We start from the raw sequence: 17574 nt of genomic DNA, 5'->3' as shown, positions 1-17574 counted from the left end.
TACAAAGGAAGAGGCTGATGAAAGGGAGGCACAGTGGAGATGTGGGGAACGGCACTGAGCCCCCTACCCAGGCGCAGTGCTATTCCCCCACTCCCCAGCCCACCAACCTGCCCGGGCGCAGTGCTCTCCACAAACCCCCCCACCCCAGGCCCACCAACCTGCCTGGTGCTCTCCCCAGCCCTCCCGTGCTCCCCAGCCAGAGCTGGGCTTTGGAAACCCTTAACAAGCTCTGCATCAGATAGTTCTCTCTGTGCGATGGGGTTTTTCCTTTTCACCACTAGTGGTTGATGCAAGAAAAGGCTCATCTCGGGTCTAGAGAGACTGTACAGCAGCAGGAAGGGCGCTTGCCTTGCATTCACGCCAGCACCCTCTGTGGTTCCCCGTCACACATCTAGGAGTGATTCCTGAGCGCCAGGCCAGGAATGTCTACCACCTGGTGTGACCCCCAAACCAGGCAAACAAACGCCTATTCTTAAGATTAACAATGATGTTAATCTTAAGAGGAAAAAAATAAAGGAAAGAAATGGCTATTGTACGACTAGAGTATAGTACAGCAGGAAGGGCGTTTGCCTCACACGGCCAACCAACTTCAATCCCCAGCATCCCATAGGGTTCCCCCATACACCGCCAGGAGTAATTCCTGAGTGCAGAGCCAGGAGTAACCCCTGAGCACCACTGGGTGTGACTCAAAAAGCAAAAAAAAAAAGAAAAGAAAAAAAGAAAAAGGAAATGGCTATTGTCACATGACTGTAAGAGGCCTGCAATAAACACACGTGAGCACTCAGGCAGCCGTGCTGCCTCTGGGACGGGAAGGGACAAGCTTGGTCATGGCTTCCTGCAGTATCGGTCCGGGGGCAGCAGGACTGTCTCTGTCTCCCCCTCAGCCACTAAGTGTGCGAGCAAACCTCTTCTGGGGACAGCCTGGAAAGCAGCCTCACTGGTCCCTGACTGGAGGAGGAGCAGAGATGACTAGGCGGGTCTGGGCTCCCCTTCCCTGGCTGACAATGCCAGGACACAGTTCCCGAGCTGGTCCACAGCGCAAGAACCAGAGTGTCCAGGAAACAGTCAGGAAGACCTGCGACCCGCCAGCCGCTGTGAGTGGGTTGGCAGAGATCTGCCCGAGTTATTGGCAGAGCCATTAACTTTACTGGTCCTTGAGAGAGGCCGTGCACCAGGAACGAGGGGATGACCTGACCTAAGCCTGTCAAGTTTTGGAGTAAGCAGTTAAGTGAGATTAGGTATCTCGTGCACCTACCCGAGGAGAGTTGGAAGAATTCAAAGGAAAAACTACATGAGAAGCTTTGAAAGGCTAAGACAGGTACAAACAACTGGCCTTTCCTGTGGGAACATGAAAGTCTAACAAGGGGCAGGGATCTGCTCCTTCCATCATCGGCCCTGAAGTGAGGGAGGATTATTACAGACAGGTGAGATCTAATGACTAATATCCCAAATCTGGAAACAACCCAAGTGCCCTAGAACAGATGACTGGTTAAAGAAACTTTGGTACATCTACACAATGGAATACTATGCAGCTGTCAGGAGAGATGACGTCATGAACTTTGCTTATAAATGGATAGACATGGAGAGTATCATGCTAATGAGTGAAATGATTCAGAAAGAGGGACAGACATAGAGGACTGCACTCATGTGTGCAGTATAAGACAACATAACATGAGGTTGACACCTAAGGATAGTAGATACACGGGACAGGTAGATTGCTCCATAGCTGGAAGCCTGCCTCATGAGCAAAGGGGAGAAGGCAGCTGGAATAGAGAAGGGATCACTAAGAAAAAGATGGCTGGAGGAATAGGCCGGGATGGGAGATGTGTGCAGAAAGTAGATAAAGGACCAAACATGATAACCTCTCAGGGTCTGTATTGCAAACCATAATGTCCTCAAATAGAGAGAGAGTATGGGGAATATTGTCTGCCATGGAGGCAGGGGAAGGGTGGGAGGGGGGCATATACCAGGGATATTGGTGGTGAGGAATGTGCACTGGTGGAGGGATGGGTGTTTGATCACTGTGTGATTGTAACCCAAACATGAAAGCTTGTAACTCTCTCAAGGTGATTTAATAATATTAAAAATAAATAAATAAATTTTTTAGAAAACAAATTAAAAAAAAAGACCTAATGACTACTATGATGAGACACAAGTATGAAACAAAATACAGTGCAATGTACTTTAAATTCCAGAGCTGAAAACTTACTTATGTAAGTGAGAATAGGCATTTTATTATATTGCATCAAATGGTTTTAATTTCCATCTTTACGTAGGTTATAATCATTCAGCGATCACAAATTGGCTCCTACTGATTGATTTTCTGATCATTCTATGTGCCATTTCTTTAAAGATTTTTGGAACGAGCAAAGGTAAAGGCCCTCCCGTTGATCATCGATTTGCTCGAGCGGGCCCTTTGGAACGAGCAATTTAAAGTAAATTTGTTATGTGCCTGAGGGGACAGTCTGGCGTTGGGAGGGAAACTGGAGACATTGGTGGAGGGAAGGTCACGCTGATGGTACCAGAATACTAGATGCCTGAAACAACTGTGTAATGAACAACTTCGTAAATCACAATGCTTTAATAAAAAAAAATTTTTAATTAAATTAAATTAAATGAGGGAGAAGGCCTCCCAGCTACACTGGGAAGGCAACAACCTACAAAGAGGTGTCCATTCTACCGCAGCTTGACTGTCTGACAAGATACTGACCAAATAAAACTAAGGTCAATTAGATAACAACCATTAGCTGAGTCATCGATCCACCATAAAAGACAACTGTCTCTGGCTAAAGCCAACACAAATACAATACCAAATCATACATGAATTCCCAGTGGTGAGATGTTTTTGCCCTCCACGTCACCTCACAGTTGTCCTTGGCCAGCTGATAAAGTCGCATCTCGAAAGGGAAAAACATACAGCTTTAACGTACTCATGAAGTTGCCTTACCCTCCAATATTTGGAGCACACAACCAAAAGGGATCTTTGCGTGAATGCACAGAAAGAGATGCTTTGGCAATTCTGACAATAAATTGGTTTTGATTCCTCCTCAAATATTGGCTCAGTTTCCTGAAAAAAAAGAAAAAAGAAAAAGAATGAAAAACCTTAGAACAGCTTGCTTTTCAATTAATTCGGTCATATGTGATAAAGAGAACAAGTAAAATAAAGGCTCTATGTGACAGACTCATCCTGTCCAGCCTGTCAGGCGAGAACCCAGCAGTATACAGAGTGAGCTTCCTTTGCAAGCATCTAGGTGCAGTATCTGCACAGAGTTCCTCAAGAGTAAGGAGCTGGTATGAGTCAAAGTGTCATCACTGGAGCAATGACAGATAATACAAGCTTGAGCCTGGTTGAGCTCCAGTATCTCTACGTGTTGTCATGTTTTAAAGAACAAGTCAACTTCCCATTCCCAAACCTCTCTATGGAGGAGATCACCATGAACCCTGCCTGAACACTGAACTTCTTCAGTCAGAGAAAACTAACAAGGAGTTCGAGTTCAAACACTGGAACCGGAAGAGGGGTTTCATATACTGTCCGTGGGGATCTGCTCCTCTATTCCCCTCAAGCTTTCCACTTACACATAAGCTGCTGAGGAAGCATCTATGCTTCTCCACCTCAAATCTTGTGCACTGTTTGTCACTGACAGGCAGATGTCCATCATCAAAAGTGGAAGGGAGACTGACCAGAGCACAAGCCCGTGGATTCAACAACCGGAAACAAGTTACCACCTGAGCAATGTTGGGCACCTGGTACTCCCACCCCCCAGTCCTGCTAGGAAACTCTCAAAAAAAAAAAAAAGTGGACAAGATAATTCACTTACAGAGACACTATACTAGGGAATGGTCTTTACAATATCAACAATAACATTTTCTTCCCTTATAAGAGAAAAAAAAAAAGGAAAGGCCATATGAGTTCTAAAACTCAAAACTCCATGAGAATGAAAGCATTGTTCCCCCCCACCACACACACACACACACACACACACACACACACACACACTTGTCTCACCTGCATGCCACTGACTTCGGAGGTGACAATCCACACCTTCAGGATGCCTGTCACTGAAAGGGCTACCACAGTGTCCTCTAGGCAGAGAAGAAGCCAAAGGTTACCAAAGCAAAAACACTTTCCTTCTAAAAGGAAATTCATGAAATAGAGACCAGACTTTTGGGAACCTGTTGCCACTTCTGCGCATTTTTTTTCCTTTAATCTCTCATCATCAACCCCACGACTGTGACTTACCTCCCCCGGACAGGCACACTTCATCCCTTGAAGGCACCGGTGTCCTCCCTTCCCACCTTCCCTGCCTACCCTCGGGTCTACTGCCCACACACTTCAGACAGTGGTCAGGAGAGATGCCAGGCTCTTAGGCTTCAGGGCAGTGGTTGCAGCAGCAGAGACAGGCGAGTGCAATGAAGGGTCGTCCCACACAGGCTCTGGGGCAAGTGTGAGCTGTGTGAAATCACATTTTCCTTGCTCCTCGGCCACCGGGCTGTGGATGAGTAGCCTATCAACTGGCTTCTCTAAGTAAATATAAATGAACAATAATGGTGGCCACCTTAAAAATAAGTCACCATGAAATTTAAACAGGTAGAGCACCAGCTCACTAATAAAAATGAGCTATGACTTATAAAAAAGAGTTACTTGCTATCTGCAGGCCAAAAAAAACGAGGGGGGGAGCACTCCTGGCTGTGCTCTGAGGTCACTCCTGGGGCTCAAGGGACCATACATGGTGCTGGGAAACAAACACGGGTGAGATGCCCATAAGGAAGTGCCCCATGCGCTGGCCTATCTCTCTGGGCTCTGAAAGCAATAATTCAATTCTATTTCATAGGCCTCTCAGCAGTGATGGGTTCTGGAACACACAGACTGTTGACCCCTGTCTACAGAGAAGCTATAAGGACCACAAACAGCAGTGAATAACAGGAAAAGTGCAGCATACCAATCTACTGAAAACTCCCAAATACCCACAAACTAGGAAATGGAAAACAGAGGTTAAAATCAGGCTTTTCTGAGGGCCCGGAGAGATAGCACAGCAGGTAAGATGTATGCTCTGCATGCAGTAGACCCGAGTTCGATCCCTGGTTACCCCAATAGGGTCTCCTGAACACCACCATAAGTGATCCCTGAGCATAGAGCCCAGAGTAAGTTCTGAGCACTGCTAAGTATGGCCCCAAAACAAATAGATAAATAAAATGGGCTATAGGAGCCACAGAGGTGGTACAGCAGGTACTGCATTGCACACAGACAAGCCAGATACAAGCCCCAGCGCCACATATGGTGCCCTGAGCACCACCACAGTGAGCCCTGAGCAGTGTCAGAAGTGACCCTTGAGCACCAAAACCTAAGAAGTAAATAATGCTGCCACTTTATCAACAGTATGAGCTGGAAACATTCAGAGGGTACACAAAGCACACATTGTTACACTGTGCCAGACAAGTCTGTCAAGTCCAACGAAAGTGCTGACTCATGGGTCAAAAAATGCATTCACATTGAAAATATACATCCTGGGGCCAGAGCTATTGTACAGTGGATAGGGCATTTGCCTTGCACATGACCGACCCAGGTTCGATCCCCAGCATCCCATATGGTCCCCTGAGCACTGCCAGGACTAATTCCTGAGTGCAGAGCCTGTCACAAAAACTGTCATTTCTTAAAGAAGCACTGATTATTAGGAAGATTAGCAGTAAAGAAAGGAGTCATGAGCTCGTGATCACCAAGAACATGCAACCTAGCCTTCTTCAACATGCCACTCCACACAGAGGACTTCGCTAATGGCCAGCATAAGGAGCCTCATGGAGAAGGTTCCACGGGAAGGAAGATCATTAACACTAGCTCTTGCACTTTTCCTGAACTCTCTTCAATTTTGCTCTCATGCCTGTTGAAGAGTACCAGAATGAAGGAGAGCTAATCTTTAAGCATCAACTACTACCAGGCACTTACCAGGAACATCCATCAAATGTAACTGCAGATAATCTCCTCATTTCTCAGTACTGCCAAAGACAATGGAAACTCTCCCATGTCTCTGATGCAAGTGACAAAACAAGAGCCCAGAAACATGCAAATGAGCCTGCGGTTCCTCTTACCATACCTCCAAAACACGAAGCAATTCTTCCTCCACCTCAGAAAATACGCAACACCTGAAATCTTTTTGTTGTTGTTTTATTTTCACTTGGGCCGACCACGTGCAAGGCAAATGCCCTACCACTGTGCTAGGGCATTTGCCTTGTGTGTGGTCAGCCTGGCCGAGCCGGGTTCAATTCCTCTGCCCCTCTCGAAGAGCCCGGCAAGCTACCGAGAGTATCTCACCAGCATGACAAAGCCTGGCTAGCTACCCGTGACATATTCAATATGCCAAACACAGTAACAACAAGTCTCACAATGGAGGCGTTACTGGACCCGCTAGAGAAAATTGATGAACAGCGGGAGGACAGTGCTACAAGTGCAATTTTCACTTGGAGTGACACTGGCTGAGCTCGGGGCTTACCTGGCTCTGCACTCAGAGATCCCTCCTGGTGGGGCTTGAGGGACTGAAACCACTTCAGTTACAAGGCTAGAGACCGAGGTGTACTATCTCTCAGCCCAACACCGTAAGTATGAATTCAAAGATATCTTTATGAAGGTAGACAGCCTATAAGGCTAGCCAGTTCTCAGCAGAAGAATGTAACTGTGTTAATCAGTGATATACCAGAGAAGTTCGTGTTTAAAGCCAAATTCAAAGCATGAGTTCCTAAGCAGCACAGCGCACTGACCTTGCGTCCGATGGGAGCGGATGATACTCATGGAGCTGATCCAGTCTGGAGAAATCTTCGATACCAAGGAGTACAACACCTCCAGGCTGGTGGCATCCGCCACCAGGATTTCAGGATAATGGCCATGGCATAAAAGCCTCCCTTCTCGCTGATTTCCAACAGAGAACTGGTAAAACTGCAACAAGAAATAGTTGTTGTTTTTTTTTTATGTAGGAGTACTTCTATTTATTCAGCCACTGATTAGCGCATTGAATTGGGCATGAACTCCACCTTACTTTTTTTTCATAATTTTATTTATTTATTTATTTTTCTTCTTATATTTATTTATTGAATCACTTTAAATAGTCTCCCTTCGATAGCTGATTCAGAAGCCCTCATCAGGCCGATCACGATATTCTCACAAAGGTCCAATTTGTTCAATAAATTTTCAGACATGTGTTAGGTTATGTGTGTTAAGCATAACACACACATAAGCATCAAATTCTAGTATTTCAAACTTTAGAACAACAGTTATTCTCTTTCTTTCAGTTTATCTGCAGTTTTGCACTATTTGGGGACAGAACTCATGATAATTTCTCGTTTGATTCTGCGTTACCTATAACAGGAGAAGGCATCTGAATAAAATCACAATCAAATCATAAGGAAAGCTCAGGTGGTTCCAAAATTTTTGAATTTTAGATGAGTGGGAATAAGTGAAAACAGGCTTATAATTATGAGCTATGAACAAAAAAAAACCTGTATAGTTAATGACTAATGCTCAAGCATATAATTGTAAATAAATTCCGATTAAATATGTTATTTCAGACAAAAGTATGAGACAACTGTGAAAACCATTCTCATAGTGCACAATTACATCTTGTAGAAAAAAATAATAGGAACAACAAAAATTGTCATGCTCTTTACGTTACTTATGCCAAAAATCACTCAAAGGCTTATGATGGGACTCTATGAACTGAAGAGCAGAGGAAGAATAACCATGAAAACAAGACCAATAGCGTAAGCAAAGGATGTGTCTCCCCTTAAAACTCAAAAATTGACTAATGGGCTGATTCCCCTGGAGAACTTTTAAAAGATGAAAACATGGGGCTAGAGCAATAAGACAGCGGGGAGGGCACTTGCCTTGCATGCGACCAACCTGGGTTTGATCCCCAGCGCCCCATATGGTCCCCAGAGTACCAACAGGAGTGAGTCCTGAGTAACCAGGAATAACCCCTGAGCCGTGCCATGTATGGCCCAGAATCAAAATACAAAACAAAACAAAACAAAACAAAACAGAAAAAAAATGAAAACGAGGAACATATAGATTACTCCTTCCAAAGGGATTGCGCCTTTTGTCAACCACATGAGGGTAAGGAATTAAGCCTGCTGGACAATCGTGTAACCATTCCACACAGGAAGCGGTTGCTAAGGTACCTAATTCCTCACTCCCGAACTCTGGTTTCAGAGCTCAATAAATCAAATCCTTAAACCCAATGAGCTGAAAACATTCATACATTGTTTTTCTTTCATGAGAATGTTTACTTTATTTTCACTGTTTTATTTATTTGGACACATCTGGCTCTGTGTAGGAGCTACTTTCAGCTCCATGTCCAAGGTGACTCCTGGCAGTGTCCAGTAACCATGCGGTGCTGATGCTCAAACCCAGACCTCCTGCATGCAAAGACTGCATGGATCCACTGTCTAGAAAGTTAATGAAGGAACATGTCTTTATCACCCTTTTTCTCTTTGTAAACCTGATTTTTCATCCTATGAGAAAAATTAATGTAGTCTCTTTAGATAAAAAAAATATATATGGTGGAGTTCATGCCGATTCAATCAACTTAATTGCAATAAATGTCACAACTCCTAGCAGTACTCCTACATTAAAAAAATAGATATGTAAACATATATATATATATTTACATATGATATTTGTGTTTGAGTTTCAGGTATACAATGTTCCAACACCAATTCCTTCACTAGTGCCTACTACCTCCACCAGTGTCCCCAATTTCCCTTCACCCACGGCAAGAACATTTTCTCTCTGTAACTCTCCTAGTATTGATAGAACAATTTTTATAAAACCTTTAACAGAAGTAGGCTAAGTATCACCAGGACTGGCACACCCTCCACCATTCGTCCCCCCCCCCCCCCCACACACACACACATGGAAAGCCTTTAATAGGGTCAGAAATAGTCCCTAAAAACCTGCACCCCAGTAAACATTGCCATTGCTTTTCTAAATCAAGCAGAGCGTGGTTTTGGTTCCCAGTAAAGATTCTGTTTGCTCCGGTCAGAGGACAGTGAAATGATGTAACACAAAGAACACAGCCCCGAGTCACACAGACATGACCAGAGATTCTAGTGCTGGCAATGACACGCTGCAAAACCAAGGCAGGTATGATAAAACCTAAAAAAGAAATAAATGAACTGGAATCCCAAAAAACAGTTCAAAAGATCAAAGAAACCGAAAGCTAGTTCTTTGAGAGAAAAACAAACAAACAAACAACAACAACAAAAAAAAAAACCTAAGGCATATCAGCTCAGCACACCAGTTACGTAAAACAATAAATTTCAATTTCACCTGGACAGAGGTGGGAGGACTAATGGACACACCATCACTGTCACTGTCCTCCCATTGTTCATCGATTTGCTCAAGCGGGCACCAGTAACAAATTGTGAGACTTGCTACTGTTTTTGGCATACGCAATAATAATACGGGCTCAATAAATGTGAGTTCGCTTCCCTTTTCTTCCCCCACAGACAACAGTGTGTGCCATATACTCTCATCTTCATAGCCTCACAAATTGAAGGAGAAAGAACTTGAAAGTTATGAAAGAGTAAGGCAGAAAACCAGTGTAAGTCAAAAAGTACAGGGGCCGGAGCAACAGAATAGCAAGTAAGATGTTTGCCTTGCACACAGCTAGCTTGGGTTCGATCCCTGGGACCCCATATGCTCCCCCAAGCCCAGCAGGAGTGCTCCCTGAGGACAGAGCCAGGAGGAAACCATGAGCACTGCTGGTCGTGGCACAAAAACCAAAAGAAAAAAAAATGTTTTAATGTAAAACAGATATATATACATACATACATACATAGGCTCAGTGTTTGAAAAACCTTTCTAATTGCATACTACAACAAACAATGTGGACTACATTTTCAGATACTAACCTGTATGCCAGTATGTGTGCAGGCGAGTTTTGTAAATTCGATACATCTGCCGTCACTCACATCCCAGAGACACATCTCTCTATAAAAAACAAATAAACAAAAAAAATGGTTCATTTTAGATTCAACTTGGTCACAGTGGTTAAAAATTCATCTTCTAATAGAAAAATACAGACAACACAGTCTGGGTGCTATTCGGCATTCTGGCCCCCGCACCTACCATTCCATCCTTCCTCCTGCCCTGCCCCTCCCCCACCTCTGTCTGAATTCTCTGCAGGCTCGAGATTGCATTGCCTTTCCTTGCTCCCTCTTGGTAGGTGAAATTCAGTAAAGAACTGCTCTGAGGCCCTACAGGATTCTCTTTCTCCTTTCTCAGCAGTGGCTTTTCCAGATAGTGGCTATTCAATTCACCTCCAACTTCAAAGGACTATAACAGAACAGGGCAGAGTCCCAAGAGGTAATTGAGGGGCAAGTGATGAAAACAGGACATACAGGGACATGCACTCTACTTTCCGGTGGGGGAGGTGGGGTGTTGTATCATACCCAGCAGCACGTGCTACTCCCCGCTTTGTGCTCAGAGGACCATGTGGTACCAGGGTTTGAACCCAGGGTTCTTGCATGCAAAAGCACTTAGCTCACTGCAAGTTACTGAGCTCTCTCCTCAGCCCTATAAACTCTTAATGTAAAGTCACTGGAATTTTTCATTAGCTGTTACACAACCAGAAAAATTAGCAATGTCAAACACAAAAATTAAAGTCAACAAATCATGAATCTATTATGATTAGGGTTTTAAAATGCCCTTTCTAAATATTCTTAACAGATTGTTTTTTAAAAAATCATTTCATAGCATATATCTCACATGGTATGAAATGATTTTTTCAACCTATTTAGAATTTATGTTCTAATGCAAGGTAAAATTAACCAAAAGAAACAATATTGGTACCTGATTCTTTCTGTACTTGTTCTGATAACATAAATTTCTTTTCAAATTCATAAATGATAGAGGATGGAGGAGATATCTTTTAAAACCATTCTCTTCCAGTTCCCCAAACACTCTTCAGTAGTAAAGTGTATAAATACACAAATTTCCTAATTTTCAAAAGAAGTTCTACAAATGCCTGACACTGGGTCCTACAGTAACTGTCCAATGATCTTTCCACCTTGGTAAATTGTATTCTGAATGCAGTAGAATACATAGCAATAGAAATGGGCCGACATAGAGCAATACAATGTTGGTAGGTTTTTGCATGGCTCCATCTCCCAAAATTAGGTTAACTCAGCATCATTCCCATCTCTTAAAACTCACAAAGCTGTCTGCCAGAAAGTGCCATGATGATCAATGGCCATCATTTCACTTTCATGGTATTAATGGGTTTCTCAAAGGCAAAACAAGGAACTGATTATAAATAAAAACCAAAGCATTATAAAAAGAAAAAAGATCACTTAAAATTCTAAAATTCATATTTTTAAAATATTTAAATTACTCTTTAGATTGGGACAACCTAAGTACTTAATTGGAAAGATGCTCCATAAGTTAATAAAACAAAAATACTCTACTTACTAATACACTGGTGGCATTTGAAATAAAGACAGATGAGGGGGGGGAACATGAAAAAGAAAATACTTACCCACTTTCAGATGCACTGACAATATACTGTTTCTCACCAGAAGCGCAAGCTTTAGACAAACAAGTGATTGAAGCTGTATGACCAAACAGCAATGCTCGGGGATTAACCTGGAAAAACAAATATATGTATTGGTTTTCATGAGGTTTTGGGGTTTTATTTTTGTTTGCTTTGCTTTGGGTCCACACCTGGCAGTGCTCGGGACTTACTCCAGGCCCTGTGCTCAGGGATCATTCCGGAGGTTCTCAAGAACCATATCAGGTGTCAGGGAAAGAACTAGGTCAGCCGCATGCAAGCCAAACACGCCCTAACTGCTGTATTATCATCTCTCCAGCCCAGTACTAAGGTTTTAAAAATTAATCTTCTTTAGGAATCACATTAAATGTTTAATATAAATATATTACTATAGATTTGAGAAGAACTATAAAAATAACAGCAATGAAACCTTCAATCCCACCCACTTACGGCTCACAGTCACCCTACCAAGCATTTCCGAGGTCTGCAACAGAACCCCAGGAGCACCCAACAGACTGGAGAGTAACGGGGAAATTTCAAGCCATGGCAATTTGAAGCTCTAAGCTACAGAATAAGGAGAAGCCAGGGAAAGTAAATTAGCATGTATGAAAGCTGATCTCAGGACATAGTGACAGCACAAAAGGCATGAGCACTTGTTTCATAGGAGGCCAGGCTCAAACTCCGGGCACTGCCTGGTCCTCTAAGCACCACTGGAAGCAACACCCTGACAATACACCAGGAACTGCCCAAAAGCACCATGGAGAGTAGCCCCTGAGGATCTCTGGGCATATGCAAAAACTAACCAAAAAGTCTGTTTTCACCTAGTTTTTAAATAAGACCTTCAGTGATCTGAACATACAGGTAGGTCTCTAGTTTAACACTCCTGATCAAAATAAAATAGACGGCACTTGGGCCAGAGTCACAACAGAGCAGGGAGGGCGCTTGCCTCACACATGGTCAACCCAGGTTCCATCCCTAACATCCCATATGGTCCCCCGGGAACCATTAGGAGTGATCCCTGAGCACAGAGCCAGGAGTAAGCCCTGAGCATCGCCAAGTGTGGCCCAAATCAAATAATAATAACATAACTTAAACCATAGCCAAGACCTTGAAAAACTCCTTCAGTTCATTTAGTGGTGTCCACCTTGAAACAATTTATCCTGATTTGTTAGGCGAGCAAAATTGTTCCAAATTTAATATTGCACAGAAAAAGCATGGAGAGTGTGCTAGAATTCTAACATGTGAAACGTAAAAGATTTTCCAAATCAATTCATCTTGGCCATCTGTTGCACAGTACCACGAGAAAATTTAAATGAATTTTTATGACTCGAACAGGGCTACAAAAGCTTCTCATACATCCAGGCCACCTCTATAATGATATTACGGTACTCTCCCATTGAGGAAAAGTTGCTCTTGTTGAATTCTTTCAATTTTTTCCAAGAAAATAAAGTTAGAAATGGTCAATTTTCTCATATGCTTGTCTTCAATGCAAATTTTTATTTTTCCTATAACAGATAATTAGAAACAAGTATTACTCCCACCGTTATCTAGAAAACCATAAAAAAAAATACCTAAATGGGGAAATTTTACATGGTCACTTCAGTGAATAGCAAAAAAAAATCTTTTTTTTACAAAATTTAATGTTCTTTTATGAATAAAAATTCCCTATAGCAGGGTTGGAGCAATAGCACAGCGGGTAGGGTGTTTGCCTTGCACGCAGCTGACTGGATTCGATTCCAGGCATCCCATATGTTCCCCCGAGCACCGCCAAGAGTGATTCCTGAGTGCAGAGCCAGGAGTAACCCCTGAGCATCGCCAGGTGTGACCCAAAAAGCAAAGCAAAAAAAAAAAAAAAACTCCCTATAGGGCCAGAGAGATAGTATAGTAGCTAAGACTCTTGCTTGGCCTTGCATGTGGCTGAACCCCATATAGTTCCCAAAGCCCACCAAGAGTTGTCCCTGAACACAGAATCAGGACTAAGTCCTGAGCACTGTTGGATGTGGCGGAAGGAAGGAAGGAAGGAAGGAAGGAAGGAAGGAAGGAAGGAAGGAAGGAAGGAAGGAAGGAAGGAAGGAAGGAAGGACCTCTCAATAGTAGAGGGGTTAAGGCATTTGTCTTGCTCATGGCCAACTCTGGTTTGATCCATAGCACCACATATGACTTCCTGAGTACCTCCTGAAGTGACCTTTGGTCACAGAGCCAAGAGTAACCCCTGATTACTACCAGGTATCAGCACTGTCAGCACTGTCCTTCTGTTGTTCATCAATTTGCTCGACATGTTGTTACTGTTTTTGGCATATCGAATACACCACAGAAGCTTGCCAGGCTCTGCCATGTGGGTGGGGTACTCTTGGTAGCTTGCCGGGCTCTCCAAGGGACGAAGGAATCTAACCCGGGTTGGCCGCATGCAAGGCAAATGCCCTACCCTGCTGTGCTATTGCTCCAGCCCACCACCAGGTACAAACAAAACAAAGAAAAGAAAAAAAGAAATCTCACAGGCAAGCCTTATCATTTGGCAATCACTCAGTAAAACAATGAATAACCCCCATCTCCATACTGCTGATTCATATCTAGTCTGCTGCAGTTTTGAAGGCATATCATATTCTACAATCTCATTTCTAATTATTTCCCAATCTGAACACCATCCAGCCTTAAGAATTACCCAAGTCTGTGGGTCATTTTTCCAGTACTAGCAACTTCATTCTTTAAGTGTATACCTAAGATCAATCAAAATACATATACACACGCTCATTTGAAATTGTTCACAACAGCATTATTCAGTCCTACCAAAGGTGAATAAAAAACGAAATGCCTGTCAACTATAGCAAGCAGTAACATATGATCGACCCATGCAATGCAATCATACTTGGCCAGGAAAAGAAATGAAATATGAAACATGCTACAATCAGAACCCTGAACCACTTGGCTAAGTGGAAAATCCAGTCATAAGAGAACCACATTATTAAACTGTTTCATTTATGTGAAATGTCCAGAATAGCAACCTATATTCAATTTTATACCTTAAAGTGTGTGACTACTGTGACATGTAAACTGCTTCTCACAAGAGCTGTTACCCCCCAAAAAATAAAGAATCAACTTTCTTGGACTGAAGAGACAGCACAAAGGTAAAGACACTTGTCTGGCAAATTGTTGGGGAACAGTATTCCCCAATGTGCCCGGACACATTGTGCACCAGGTCCGGGCATACGTGGGGCAAAGGATGACCAGTGCCCGGAGAAACACCTGCCGGGAGCAGCCAGTAACTGTTCATTTTATTGGCAAATACACACATGTTTTATAGAGGGTCCCAGCTTACAAGAAGGTCCTATCACATGGAGTTCTGTATCATTGGCCTATCATCTTTTCTTCTCTGCTCTGCCCGGTCCAAACCCAATCAAAGCTAGATGCTGTGGTTAGGATGACCTCCTAAGTGCACGTGAACAGTTTCTGTGTCTTTGGCACATGTAACTTGGAGGTTGAGTGAGGATCAAGGCCGAACACCCCGTGCTGGCACCCTGTTCTTGCCAACTTTGCCCAGATAGTCCCTCTTTCGAGGCTTCGTTTCTGGGCCGCTTTGCCAGGTCAGGTCTTACCTGCTCCGTGCCCGTAGCCATGCTCCACAACAAGTGACTGACCCAGGATTGATCCCTGGACCCCAGCACCACTGGGAGTGTTCCCTGAGTACAGAGTCAGGAGTAACCCCTGAGCACTGCCGTGTGTGGCCCCCAAATCAAAAAAGAAACAAAAATCAACTTTGCTAACTACACATGCTGGATAGTCACCACCCATTTCTGTTTTCACCCTGCACATTTCTGAGGAAAGTGGCCAGAGGGAGGTGAGTTTGGAACTGGAGGGATCAGTGCTCCCACTCTGATTTGCTTAGTCTGCAGACTTTGACATGGAATACTCCAGCAGAGTATCAAACACAACAAAACACACTCTATAGGGCTGGAGCCTTAGTCTAGTTGGTAAAGTGTTTGGCTTGCATGTGACCGACATAGGTTTGATCCCGGGCATTCCATAGAGTCCCCCAAGTACCACCAGGAATAACTCCTGAGCAATGCCAGGTGTAGCCCAAAACCCAAAAATAAACACTATTTTATAAAAGTTCTGCTTCCTTAATCCACTATAGAGGTACAGATACTCCAAACTGGTTCTTTGTCTACTAATCTTTTTGGGATTCCCCCACCCCCACCCCACCCCGTGCATCAGTGCAACATTTAAGCTACTGAGGATAAATACAAGATATGAAAACAGCCAAAAGCAATCAGAGTCAAAATGTATGTCGCAGTAAATGTATTAGGAACCAAGCATTATTCTGGGGACACATTACTTTCAATTAAGTCACTATCACTGTCACTGTCCTCCCATTACTCATTGATTTGTTAAAGCAGGCCCAGTAACGTCTCCATTGAGACTTGTTGCTACTGTGTTTGGCATATCGAATGTCATGGGTATCTTGCCAGGCTTTGCTGTGCGGGTGACTCTCGGTAGCTTGCCAGGCTCTCCCAAGAGAGGCGGAGGAATTGAACTCGGGTCAGCCGTGTTGGCCTCATGTAAGGCAAATGCCCTACCCTCTTCAATTCCTCTGCCCCTCTCTGAGGGCCTGGCAAGCTACCAAGAGTATTTTGCCCGCACGGCAAAGTCTGGCAAGCTACCCATGATGTATCTGATATGTCAAACACAGTAACAGTAAGTCTCACAATGGAGACGTTGCTGGGCCCACTCGAGCAAATTGGGAGGACAACGGGAGGACAGTGCTACAGTGCTTTTATTTTAGGCAGAGGGAGAAGAGGGGCTTGGAAACCCTACCCAGCAGTGCTCAGGATCTACTTCTGGTTCTGTACTCAGGGTTATTTCTGGTCCTCAAGGGACCTTATGCAGGACTAAACTAGGGTCTAAAATAAACATGCAATGCAAGCAAGCACCTCGCCCCCTATACTGTCCAGTTCTTGCATTTTAACCGTGCAACAGGCATTGTACATACTCACTTCCAAGTCCTCAGAAAGATCCCAAAGACAGATCTGTCCATCATGGCATCCAGTGACAATGGTGGCCCTGTCGTCTGTTAACAGCACTGAGGAGATGCAGTGTGTTGGGGCTTTGCGCCCCCAAAGGACGATGGGTAGAACAAGGCTGTTTCCTGCCATTGTGTCTTCAAACCTGGAACATGACAAGAATAACATCAGGAGTTGTAGTATTTCCTGGTAAAAATCATAAACCATTTTTAAAGTCAACTTGAACTTCGTATGTGTGAGAAATTCTTTTGAACACTATGTATGTGCATACATAATCTCATTATACATACTCAAATGTAATCTAATTAAAATTTCAATACTCACAACAAATCAAGCAGTATGACCTTTTTTAAAAAAATCTAATTTTTTTAATTGAATCACAGTGATACACAGTTACGAAATTGATCATGACTGAGTTTCAGTCATTCAATGTTCCAACACCTGTCCTTTTGCCAGTGCACATTTCCCAATACCAATGTCCCCAGTTACTCTCAGGCAATGCCCCCCCAAGGAAAGCAGTACTACTTTCACACCCCTTTCAGAGATAAAGACGGAGGGTCTCAGAGCCCCACAGGGAAGGAGAATCAATGCGGAGCAAATCAGCACCCACACAGCCCAAGTTCAGAACCTTTGCTACACAAAATGACAAGTGAGTCTCAAAATCTTAAGTCTCAAAACCAGTAAGAAAGACCAAGAGCAAGAAAATCTCAGCGTTGTTTCTCAGTGTATTAAACACCAAAGAGAGAAAGACTCACTCAACCATATTAAGGACAAATCCATTCTATCACCAGGTCACATCTGATAAATTCTGCAATCTGAAGGAATCAACTTCTTTAAACCCAATTTTGCGGAATAAAAAATTTATTTCTGGTGAATAATTTGAGTGTGAGGCTGGGAGTCTGGCTCATATGACAGAGCCCAGGCAAAGCTTGTACAGTGTCCGCGTTCGATCCTGGCACTGCAGGCTCCAACCTCCAATGTACCTATGGTCTCCAGGCACTACCAGGAGTGTTTTCCACCAC

General features: G+C 43.5%; 1 protein-coding gene across 1 annotated transcript in view; it reads right to left on the bottom strand.

Moving 5' to 3' along the window:
- The window catches only part of WDR7 (WD repeat domain 7), a 352939-nt gene that overhangs the window by 309674 nt on the left and 25691 nt on the right, over positions 1-17574 (bottom strand). The window contains exons 2-7 of the mRNA XM_056137959.1: positions 16526-16697; positions 11523-11629; positions 9898-9976; positions 6751-6925; positions 4007-4083; positions 2948-3067 (exon numbers count right to left, since the gene is read on the bottom strand). Coding sequence (XP_055993934.1) covers positions 2948-3067; positions 4007-4083; positions 6751-6925; positions 9898-9976; positions 11523-11629; positions 16526-16684 — 717 coding nt within the window. The 5' untranslated portion in view covers positions 16685-16697. The remainder of the gene's footprint in view (positions 1-2947; positions 3068-4006; positions 4084-6750; positions 6926-9897; positions 9977-11522; positions 11630-16525; positions 16698-17574) is intronic.

This window comes from Sorex fumeus, unplaced genomic scaffold (assembly GCF_029834395.1).
Source record: "Sorex fumeus unplaced genomic scaffold, SorFum_2.1 ptg000128l, whole genome shotgun sequence".
Classification (NCBI taxonomy): domain Eukaryota; kingdom Metazoa; phylum Chordata; class Mammalia; order Eulipotyphla; family Soricidae; genus Sorex; species Sorex fumeus.
The sequence above is the reverse complement of the archived record's forward strand: the minus strand, read 5'-3'. Positions and strand labels throughout refer to the sequence as shown.